Source organism: Anoplopoma fimbria, chromosome 8 (assembly GCF_027596085.1).
Source record: "Anoplopoma fimbria isolate UVic2021 breed Golden Eagle Sablefish chromosome 8, Afim_UVic_2022, whole genome shotgun sequence".
Lineage (NCBI taxonomy): Eukaryota > Metazoa > Chordata > Actinopteri > Perciformes > Anoplopomatidae > Anoplopoma > Anoplopoma fimbria.
Window position 1 is genome coordinate 17735052 of NC_072456.1, and position 11094 is coordinate 17746145.

Here is an 11094-nt window from a genome sequence, read left to right on the forward strand (position 1 = left end):
AAGTCAAAGCTCAACCAGAAACCACAACCGTATGTAATTTATATCCTGAGTAGTTTTATATGGGCCATGTGTATAGTGTTGAACCTGTTCCTATTAATTAATGAGTGGGACTTTATAGCACTAAGGAGTTAAACATGTGATTAGAAATGTTGAATAAGCAGGTTACATCTAGATACACATAATATGCAGTTTATAATCTACAGTACATGTTTAAATATATTTAGCTTCATTAAGCCTACAATATTTAACCAATTTCTCGATGTGTATGGTTGACTTCAGACAATTCAAATAGTGGCAGGATACTTTTAATAACAAAAAGCTGTGCAAAAATTTTAATTAAACTCCTGCTATGTGGTTGTTCTTAACTGCGGCAAACACTTAGCAGCTTAATTCAGAAGAGGATGTTGTTCCTCCCACTTAAGAGTAAATTCAGTTTTTCTCCAGCTCGTTGGTCAATCATGTAACTGACTTGATGGAAACTAAAGGTCACACACTAATTGGCCTGAATAGTGGAAATCATCCTTAAGTGGCAGCTCTTGAGCACCACAAATCTCAAGCAATGGTACTCCATCAATGACTGACTGCAGTACAAGTCATGTAAGAGGAGTGTCAGATAATCCTTCCAGTGTTTTTTTGTTTGTTAGTATGCTAAAATCTGCACTAGTGTTATCAAACATTTAAAGACTAACAGGTATTATCAGTTAGTGATAGTTATTTTCATTTAAAATCAGGAGACAGTTTGACTTAGTCAAACAGGATTTACAAGTAATCTCATGGTTTGGTTTGGCTAACGAAGGCGCCAAGTGGATGGCATGTGCTATGTTTAGAATGCTAACAAGCATACAATTTGCAATGTTAGCGTACCAATGTTAAGCAGGTGTAAGGTTTACCACTTTCACTATCTTGGTTTAGCATATGAGCCTGCTAACATTTGCTAATTAACACTAAACACAAGGTACAGCTAGGGCTGTTTGCAGGTATTTGTCATTTACCAAACTATTGGACAAATTTAAGTTTTGAGCTTATAATGGCACTGAAGGAAAAGTTACAAGATCACATGAATATCTGTACCAAATTTCATGGTAAAACAGCCAAGAGGTTCTCTCAAAACCACAAATGTCAACCTCCTGGTGGCACTTGAGGAAAAGTCAGTTGATCAGATTGATTGTATTTAAGGTTCGTCACCTGGGAACCATGAACGTTTACAGAATCTTGTGCCAATCCACATTCCATGTTGTCCATGTTGATATATTTCATCAGGTAAGTAAAATCTTCCTACTGATGGTGCTACAAGAAAAATCAGTGGACAAGTTAGGATTATGATGAGGGCCATGAATGTCTGTACAGAAAATCATGGACATTTATCCAGTAGTTGTTCAGATATATTCAGATTGGACCTAAGTGATGTACAAACAAAACAACCGACGACATCTCCATGAGCCACATTTCTAGCATGGCTAAAAATGAAGTGAAAGTCAGAAAATTCATAAAATTGTAAGAATCAATCACATTACTTATATATTATTACAAAGGTGTTAAATACAAGTTTGAGAGCATTTATATTGCCTCTGAACAGCTCTCAACAAAAAGCAGCTAGGGCTTGCAGCCAACAGTCTGATAGTGTCAACAGCTCTAATAATGGCAAAAGTAATGACAGAGCTAACAGTGTTTACCTGAGGGGGAACCGGAGGGTTGGCGTTACGCTTAAGTGACCTCTCCGTCAGTCTGACTTCTTCAGCTGTAACCGCCCTATGAGAGCAGTGCAGAGCGGAGGCCGCAAGTTAGCCAGTGGGGCACGCTCACATGCACTACAAGAGAGGACGGCCAGCACGAATAAAAGAAAAAAAAGGGAGAGTAATATCAGTCTCTGCTTAGGTAGACATTACTCCACTGTATCTTTACATAGCAAATAGTTGTTTGCAGCTATTTTAAAGCTCTGAATATTGAATTAAGCACCTTTAAAAAGTGAATGTTTTTTGTTTGTTTGAATTTTAGGCCATTGTTGCAAGCTCTTTAGCGAATTTAACCTCTGTGCTGTTTCTGTATCATGTCATTTCATTATGAAAATAGACATATTGAACATTGTTAAGTTTGAAAAAAAATAAACGTACAAAAAGCTGTTTCTTAACAAAAGGAGTTATTTTTATGATTTCAAATGTACAGTTTGAAAGTCCAACTTGACAGTGATGACGATGCATAATCTTGGCTTGATAACAAAACATAACATAAACAAAATAGCTTTAATGATGTCAAGTGTTTTACAGCAGGAGTGGCATAAATACTGTATTTTGGAACAGTATCTGGAACCCTGTCAATGATTTAGCTGTCCTGGGGGGGCTCGTGTGTGGCTGTTACAGTCATTCAGTCATATCCTCTTTGATTCCTGCAGGTACACAGGCTATGGCTAATATTACAGCAGGAATCCAGTGTGTCGCAACATTTTACAACCCCTGCACTGTCAGGTGAGCAGATGTTACATCAGAGCAACAGCAGCCATTCAGCGAGTTGAAGTGGATGTGTAAAAATGCTACAGGTAGAACAAGTTTGCCTCCATGAGGTTCTGCAGGCTCTTTGTTAAGGTGAACTGATGAAAGATTACAGATGGGACAAAAAGGAGGGATTATGTTATCTGTTCCCCAGGGGCAAACCTGCTCAGCAAAATAAAGCAGGGTGTGATTTTCAAGACATTAAATTGCTAAGGATAGCTTAAACAATTAGGTCATGCTGAGCACGCTTGCTGTCATACAGTTGAAATGAACTCACCTCTTCTCGAAAGCTTTTTACAGAATGTACAAGTAGTTACTATATAGCAGTTTACAGTATTTTTTGCTGGCTGTGTTAAAATAATCCTAACAACTGTGCCCTGCCCAAGCAAACCTACAGTTTTAGTGTACCCGACTACAGACAAGTTACATATCTCAACTACAGTAGATAATCCATTACAGAATCACTTCCTCAAAAGCTACACAGGAAGTAAACCTAAAGGCAATCAGATGTACACACATTTATATAAAAAGGGAGAAAGTTAAGCCACCCTTTGTATGATTTTACCCTTTTTGAAAAGGTAAAAGTAAAAATGTACTGCTTTGCACTTCATACTGGATTATTGTCTTGCCTTGCTGAATTGATTCAATAACCAACAGTGATGTGGTGAGTACGACAAAAAGAACAGCATGAAACAGCGACAAGAATGTCACAATCCCTGACTAGGAGTATTGTGTCCAAAAACTGTAAAATCCTGAATAAAACTAAGCAGAACATCTTTGCATCCATTTGGGGAATTAGTAGTGCATAAAGGTCTCTTCTTATCTCGATTTCACCAGCTCTACGCTGGAGACTGGCCCGCAGTGTCTCTTCAAGAAAGTACTTTAATCTGCAGACGACGACGCCCTGAGACCCACTGGTGTGGTTTCTCTTAAATCAACTCCAATCTGTGTCTTCATAAGGTACGTCCAGTCAGAGCTGGACACAAACTCTATAAAAATTCTTAACAAGTTCCACTTTCAAGTCTTGATTATGTCCTGATTGTCATTTTTTGTCTCCTCTGAGGTAAGCTGACTGTTGGCCGTGTCCTGAGCAGAGCTGAGCGGCCTGGCGTTGGCCTTCGTCGACCGCTGCCGTCGTGTGCCGTTACCGATGCAGCGCATTAGGTTCTTGAAGGTTGTCCACATTTCCTCGTCCTTGTAAGAGTAGATGCAAGGGTTCATGACAGAGTTGAGCACAGCCAGGAGCAGCAGCCAGCGTTTTGATTTCATGACGTTACAACTCGTACAGTTGAGGCCATCCAGGAGAAGAACCACCAGGCCGGGAGTCCAGCAGATCACAAAGGCCCCTTCAGGAAAAAACAATACCGCAAATCACACAGTTAGGCTTTTGTAACACGTATTTCTCAAATGTATCTTTTTCCTGAGTGTCAGTGTATCAGGTGTCAGTAGGAAAAAATATATAACAAAAGATATAATGCATTAATAAGATCTTTAGCGGTCCTGGTAGGTAGATTTTGGTACCTTGGAAAGAGTCGGATTAGCTGTTTCCAGTCTTAATGCTAAGCTAAGCTAACAGACTGCTGGCGATAGTTTCATATTAATTGTGCAGATATGACTGTGAGATCTGTAGTGAAGAGTTAACACAGTCATCCACTGTGAGCCGTTAAGCTTAAGTTTTAGTATGATGAGATATGTCTTTCTTAAGGGCAAGTTTTAATTAGGGCAGCAACTAATGATTATCATCATTATTGATTCGTCAGTACTCAATTTACAATACAGCAAATCATCATATTAGAAATCTGAAACCAGAGAATTTTGAGCAGTTGGTCCTTCAAAATCAAAATTGTTGCTGAATACATTTCTGTCGATTGACTTGTTGCTTCAGCATTTCTTTTACAGTAACTAAATAATGTTAACAATTTTCTGAGCTGGCGAGGTTTCTGATTGTAAATTATTCAAAACTAAATCAGTGTATTTGATTGTTTCATGTACGTCTATTGATGGAGCTCCAACTCTTACATTTAAAAATCACTGTATTTTAGCAAAGTAATACCATCCTAATACCCTTACAGCAAGCAGACACAGGTTAGGAGTATAATGCCATAGTTGTGTTAAATACTTAATGCCGTGTGTTTGGTAAATAATACGGATGGTCACAGGGCTACTGATGCATGTTTGGGCACAAAACACAGCTACTAAGAAATGTCTGCAACTGAAAGGAAGCCACAAGCAGCAACTTGTCTGCACAACCTGCATCTCTTTGGCCTCATTACACCTGCAGAACAAAAACAAGTACTGTTCTATAAAGCCCTCACCCTCTCTCTTTGTCTCACACACACAATGACAAAAATACATGTGCAGACAGCGAGGGTCTGGTGGAAGTGTTTTTAGGTTTTTCATTGCCCTTAGGCCTGAAAGTCAAAAAGTTTGCCACATTTTACAGTGAAATTCTATTCTTATACTCATTCCTCTTTTTCTTTGATAGCCCACATTCTCAAAATTAAGTGAACTGAATTGAAATGGCCTTTTTATTGGCCTCCTATTGGCAGTTTGTCATGTATTGAAGTTTAAAAGTGGACTTTCTTTCCCTTTAATCTACAGCAGAGAGGGAAAAAAACTGAGCTTCAGGAACACACATTTCAAGCATGTGTTCTTTTTATCAGTTGGTATTCATTTGATGGTGGTGGTTGCACTTGAAGAATGAAAAACAAATCTGAATCTGCATGCTTCCCTTAAACAGGTCCCAACGCGACTAGATATACTACAAATAAATGGCTGTAGGTTATTAAACTACAAGAATTAGATTTGACCAAACTAGTGCCATGAGTGAAGTACAAATGTAACCAAAGGGAACACAAGAGGCAGTCAGATTCAAATGAAACTAAATAATAAGTGCAAATTTACACATGTGAATTTGATCATTACTATTTAGATGTCTGTGACAATGTCCGACTGCTTCTATATCCACTTATGCACTCATTCATTTGCTTGGTATTACAAAGCATGTGTGGGTTTAGTTTCTTCAAACTGGTTTGTCCAGTTCCCAGTTCTACCTGAGCAAACTACTTTTCTGGTACAGAAGTTAACTTTTTTTCCTGAATAGGAACCAGGACCTGACGGCATGCCTCAGAGGTCTTAAAAGTTCCTTCCCTTTTCTCTCAGATATTGCTGTTGTGCTATCTGCATCACCTTTCCAGAGCACTTTTGTTTTACATTTCACCCTAATCTCAACAGGGAATGACACTTGTGTTCTAACACTCCCATAAGCTCAAGGGAACTCTGCAAAGCATCTGAAAGCAATTGACAAAGTCCTCAAGTATAGGTTCTCCTTCTTCATTTTTTTCTGGATGGGTGGGGAGGAGGGGGACGTTCATTGAAGGCCAGTGTGGTTCTGGCGGATTCTACGCCACACAGGCTCAGGGGCAGTGTCCTTGCAGGGAAAGATAATTACACAGCAATCTGGAGTAAAGTGTGTACAAAGGCGGACAGCAGCTCCTACGCTATAAACTGTATCAAACCATCGGGCCAGGCAACAAGCCGAGTGCCCAAAGAAACAAAGAACAATGACAGACTATTATCCAGCAGGGCGGCCGTGCAAAAAAAGTCACTACAACTATCTCATGCAAGTTTCTATCTGGATGACTATATGAAGGGCGTATGACAACAAAAACTGAGGACATAAAACTCTGACCTGCAGTGCTTTCGGAAATGAATCCGTCTCAGAGGTTGACGGTTGTGTTATACTCGCATGAGAAAATGCATTTAACACCCTATTTTGGTGCTCGATTAGAAGACGACAGTGCAGTCCTATTGTTTCCGTTCCTATAGGAAAGTGCTGGGAGGGCAACGGTTTGAGTTCAGTCCCTGTATTGCAAGGTATCGTGTTGCAACACCTAAACAAAGAGAGCAAGACCACGATATCTGAATGCCTCATCTTAGATGAAACTGCATGAGAAGAGAAGGAAACTTATAAAACTAAATAATGTATTTGTTAAGCAAATAATTATGCAATATAATAATGGTTAAGGTTTAAGCTTCTGGGCAGAAATGAAGACTTCTAGGCAAAGGATTAATTTCTGCCCATATAATACAACATAGACAGAAATAAAATAAACATTTAGCTGACTCCTCTTTCTTTCATTCCAGACTGCCTCAAATCACTGACAAGCTCTCAAAATATTTACTAAAAGCACATGTGTTATTATGCTCAAGGTTTTCCTTTATATCAGGAAAACAGATTACAGTCCAGCGTGTTCAGCATTGACTCAGTGAATTGCCTGGACTTTGTGACCCTGACGAAAGACACGCAGCTGTACACCAAAACTGTTCACCCCTGACTAACGCGGGAAATATTCTGACTCACTGTATCAAAGATGCTGCACTGACATAATGTCTATGATTAGCACCTACCGAGCACAACCATGACTGTCTTGATGAGCTTGATGGGCGTTCTCTTGCGGTTAATGGAGCCGCTGGTGTGTGGTGTGAGAACCGCCGTCTTCTTCTTGACGTAGGTGTAGATCCTCATGTAGATGACCACCATCACCAAGAACACCACCAGGTTTGACACGGACCAGAAGATCAGGTAGCTCCTGCTGAAGATAGGAGCCAGCTGGGAGCAGTCGCTCAGGTTGCAGATGCAGTTCCAGCCCAGACTCGGCACAGCCCCCATGAAGATGGAGATGGCCCACACCAGCACGATCAGCAGGGTCACCCTCCTCTTCGTCAGGTTGCTGTGCACTTTCCAGTTCATGACGGAGATGTAGCGCTCCAGAGCTATTACCAGCAGGTTAGCCAGCGAGGCTGAAAGACTGATGTCCAGAAGACCTTGACGGATGAAGTATCCTTTAACTGTAAGTTTCCGCGACACCTCACCTGTGTTAAACATCAGGTACACGTAGGCTATGCCCGCCAGGAAGTCTGAGGCGGCGAGGTTGGCTAGCAGATAGTAGAAAGGGTAGTGAAACCTCTTATTGGTGATGACAGCAGCGATGACCATGGTGTTGGAGACCAGGATGAAAAAGCAGAAGAGAGAGCCCACCACCTGCACCAGGATGAGCTGGCCGTTGTCCCATTTGTCATCAGCGCCGCTGTTGTTGTAGAAAAAGCCCATTGACTCATTATAATGACAGCTGTCGTTCTGTTGGTCCATTTTAGAGGAGAGTCTGTGGAAAGAGAATGAGAGAAAACATGTGAAATTGAGCCTTTTATCAATCATTTAACTATTGAAGTACAGCAAAAATGTATTGATAAATGGTTATTCTAACAACAAAAATGTTAAATGTTCCCATTTCCTGCTTCTAAAATGTGAGGATATGCTGCTTTTCTTTGTCTTATGTGATAATAAACAGAACATATTTGGGTTTTTGACTGCACAAAATAAGACATTTGTCACAATGTTCTGACATTCTTTGACCACGCATCAATCTAATAATTGACAAAGTAATTGGCAGTTTTGTAATAAAAATAATTAGTTGCAGGCCTAAATTCAAGTATGTCTGATAAAATATACGTCTAAAATACATTTTACGCTTTTAAAATCCGTCAAATGTAGGCAAAAGTAGAATGGTATGACAGAAGAGATGAAAAGTCTACACTGCAATGCTTTATATGCCAGATCAGTGCATGGTGGCAATGTTCCCAAGACCAGGTGAGATTTAATGACTCAAGTCCAAAGTTAAGTACACAAGCCAAAACTCATTCACTTTGAATAAAGCTGAAATCACAGTAAGCTCCATTACTTAAGTCCAAAAAGATAGTGACCATAGTAACAAAAACAATACGGTCAGTCGAGTTTTCTACCTGTACGAGCATTTATTTGGTTAAACACTATACCAACATGCAAAAAAAACAAGATTCCAACGTAGGCCAACTTTTCTACATGATTTGAGAATGAGAAGCTTTTATTACCTGTCCGATTTTTGGGAAATCAACAACCGCGAAGAAGGGAGGGATGACAAATTCCCACAGAGGGACTATGAAAGAAAAATGCGCTCTTAAAAAAGACCAAAGTAGCCGAAACAACAAAATGATTTTGCCCAACAGACAACATTTAATCACAAAGAGCTACCTCCGAGAACAATCATCCAGGTGAGTTTACCTGTGGTATAGGGCTGATCCGTGGTGAGTCAGTAGGCTTCGAGTTGCGAAATCTTCCGTGCCGAGTTAATGACCATGTTTCCCCTTCAGCATTTCGCCTCCGCGGCTGTGGACGGAGGGAGGTGACGGCAGAGAGCTGGAGCGCAAAGTGGAGGAAGAAAAGTTGAGCGTCTTCACTTTGAGTCCTCAGCTCGGTGACGTAGTGCGCATGTGTCACCCAGTCTCACGTGTGAATTCCGCCCTGCAGAACACTGGCTGTGTCATCTGTTTTTGTAGTGATGAACTAGTAGTATTTTTTTTTCTCAAAATTAATAGATAATCAACGCATCCACACAATTTGGTTCACCTTAAAAAGCATATGCGATTGTCCATTACTCCACTCCTGTGTTTAAATCTTGACTTTGAGTATTTTCATTTTATGCTACCTCACCACTCTACATTTCAGAATGGATTTGCACATTTTAATTCTACAAAATTTACTTGAAAGATTTGCATTCAAAAAACACATTTAATAAGCTTGTTAAAGATAAAACCTGTGGTATCCAAATTAATAATTAAAGTAATGTCTTGTTTGGGCCCCTTGACACGATTCAGATTCAGAGTTGTGAGCAGATCAATCAAACAAAGATTTCCCCTCTAAACTTCTCAGGCTGAAAAAGGTCAAATTTTCTAATAGTTAATTAAAAAAAGCAAAGCTTAGAGAAAAGTAGTACAAATGTGTGTGTAAGAATTTTCTTTTAAAAACAGTTTTCTCATCTTCTCTTTCCACTAATCTTTGTGTTTTGTTTGAGACACACACACACACACACACACACACACACACACACACACACACACACACACACACACACACACACACACACACACACACACACACACACACACACACACACACACACACACACACTGACGTTTGTAGCTCATAAATTGAAAAGTAAGCAATATTTGTTGACCTTAACTAAACAGACTGATCTGTTGAAAGGAAATATATATATATATACATCGGGTAAAATAAGTATTGAACACGTCATCATTTTTCTCAGTAAATATATTTCTAAAGGTGCTATTGACATGGAATGTTCACCAGATGTTGGTAACAACCCAAGTAATCCATACATACAAATAAAACTAAACAAATAAGTTCAGAAATTAAGTTATGTGTAATAAAATGGAATGATACAGGGAAAAAGTATTGAACACATGAAGAAAGGGAGGTGCAAAAAGGCATGGAAAGCCAAGACACCAGCTGAAATCTATCAGTAATTAGAAAGCAATCCTGCCCCTTGTCAGTGCCAATTAATATCAGCTGGTTCAGTCCCAACTGATGGCCTATAAAAAGGTGTCTCATTACCAAGATGTCAAACAAGAAACATCTCATGATGGGTAAAAGCAAAGAGCTCTCTCAAGACCTTCGCAACCTTATTGTTGCAAAACATACTGATGGCATTGATTACAGAAGGATTTCTAAACTTCTGAATGTTCCGGTGAGCACTGTTGGGGCCATAATCCGGAAGTGGAAAGAACATAATTTCACCATAAACCGGAAGAATTATCAGAAGAGTTGTCCATGAGCCAAGAACAACTTGTGGAGAGCTTCAGAAAGACCTGGAATTAGCAGGTACAATTGTTTCAAAGAAAACAATAAGTAATGCATTCAACTGCCGTGGCCTGTATATGCACGCTCACCACGCAAGACTCCATTGTTGAACAAAAAGCATGTTGAAGCTCGTTTAAAGTTTGCTGCACAACATTTAGACAAGCCTGTGAAATACTGGGAGAATATAGTCTGGTCAGATGAGACCAAAATTGAGCTCTTTGAATGCCATAATACACACCATGTTTGGAGGTCAAATGGCACTGCACATCACCCAAAAAACACCATACCAACAGTGAAGTTTGGAGGTGGGAACATCATGGTGTGGGGCTGTTTTTCAGCATACGGCACTGGCAAACTTCATATAATTGAAGGAAGGATAACAATCTGCTGCCATCTACCAGGATGATGAAGATGAAACGAGGGTGGACATTTCAGCAAGACAATGATCCCAAACACACAGCCAAGGAAACTCTCAATTGGTTTCAGAGAAAGAAAATAAAGCTGCTAGAATGGCCCAGCCAATCACCTGACTTGAATCCAATAGAAAATCTATGGAAAGAACTAAAGATCAGAGTTCATAGAAGAGGCCCACGGAACCTTCAAGATTTGAAGACTGTTTGTGTGGAAGAATGGGCCAAAATCACGCCTGAGCAATGCATGCGACTAGTTTCTCCATACAGGAGGCGTCTTGAAGCTGTCATTACCAACAAAGGCTTTTGTACGAAGTATTAAATACATTTCAGTAAGCGTGTTCAATACTTTTTCCCTGTGTCATTCCATTTTATTACACATAACTTAATTTCTTAACTTATTTATTTTGTTTTCTTTGTATGGATGGATTACTTGGGTTGTTACCGACATCTGGTGAAAATGTCATGTCAATAGCACCTTTAGAAATATATTTATTTCAGC

At 39.7% G+C, this 11094-nt stretch overlaps 1 protein-coding gene across 2 annotated transcripts; it reads right to left on the bottom strand.

Annotated features, from left to right (window-relative positions):
* Nucleotides 1–1660: 1660 nt before the first annotated feature.
* lpar3 (lysophosphatidic acid receptor 3) lies at nucleotides 1661–8815 on the bottom strand. 2 transcript variants are annotated; one of them, XM_054602783.1, is made up of 4 exons: nucleotides 8587–8815; nucleotides 8397–8461; nucleotides 6897–7651; nucleotides 1661–3832 (listed from the first exon to the last, which is right to left on the bottom strand). In XM_054602783.1, the coding sequence occupies exons 3-4, from the start codon at nucleotides 7636–7638 to the stop codon at nucleotides 3504–3506; spliced, it is 1071 nt and encodes a 356-aa protein (XP_054458758.1). In that variant the 5' UTR covers nucleotides 7639–7651; nucleotides 8397–8461; nucleotides 8587–8815; the 3' UTR covers nucleotides 1661–3503. The 2 variants fall into 2 exon arrangements, with proteins under 2 accessions (XP_054458758.1, XP_054458757.1); XM_054602782.1 differs by lacking the exon at nucleotides 8397–8461.
* Nucleotides 8816–11094: the final 2279 nt, after the last annotated feature.

Coding starts and splice junctions, on each gene's coding strand:
- lpar3 (XM_054602782.1), bottom strand. CDS start 7,638: ATGGACCAACAGAACGACAGCTGTCATTATAATGAGTCAATGGGCTTT. Junction 3,833..6,896: donor GACAGTCATGGTTGTGCTCG/GTAGGTGCTAAT, acceptor TTTTTCCTGAAG/GGGCCTTTGTGATCTGCTGG.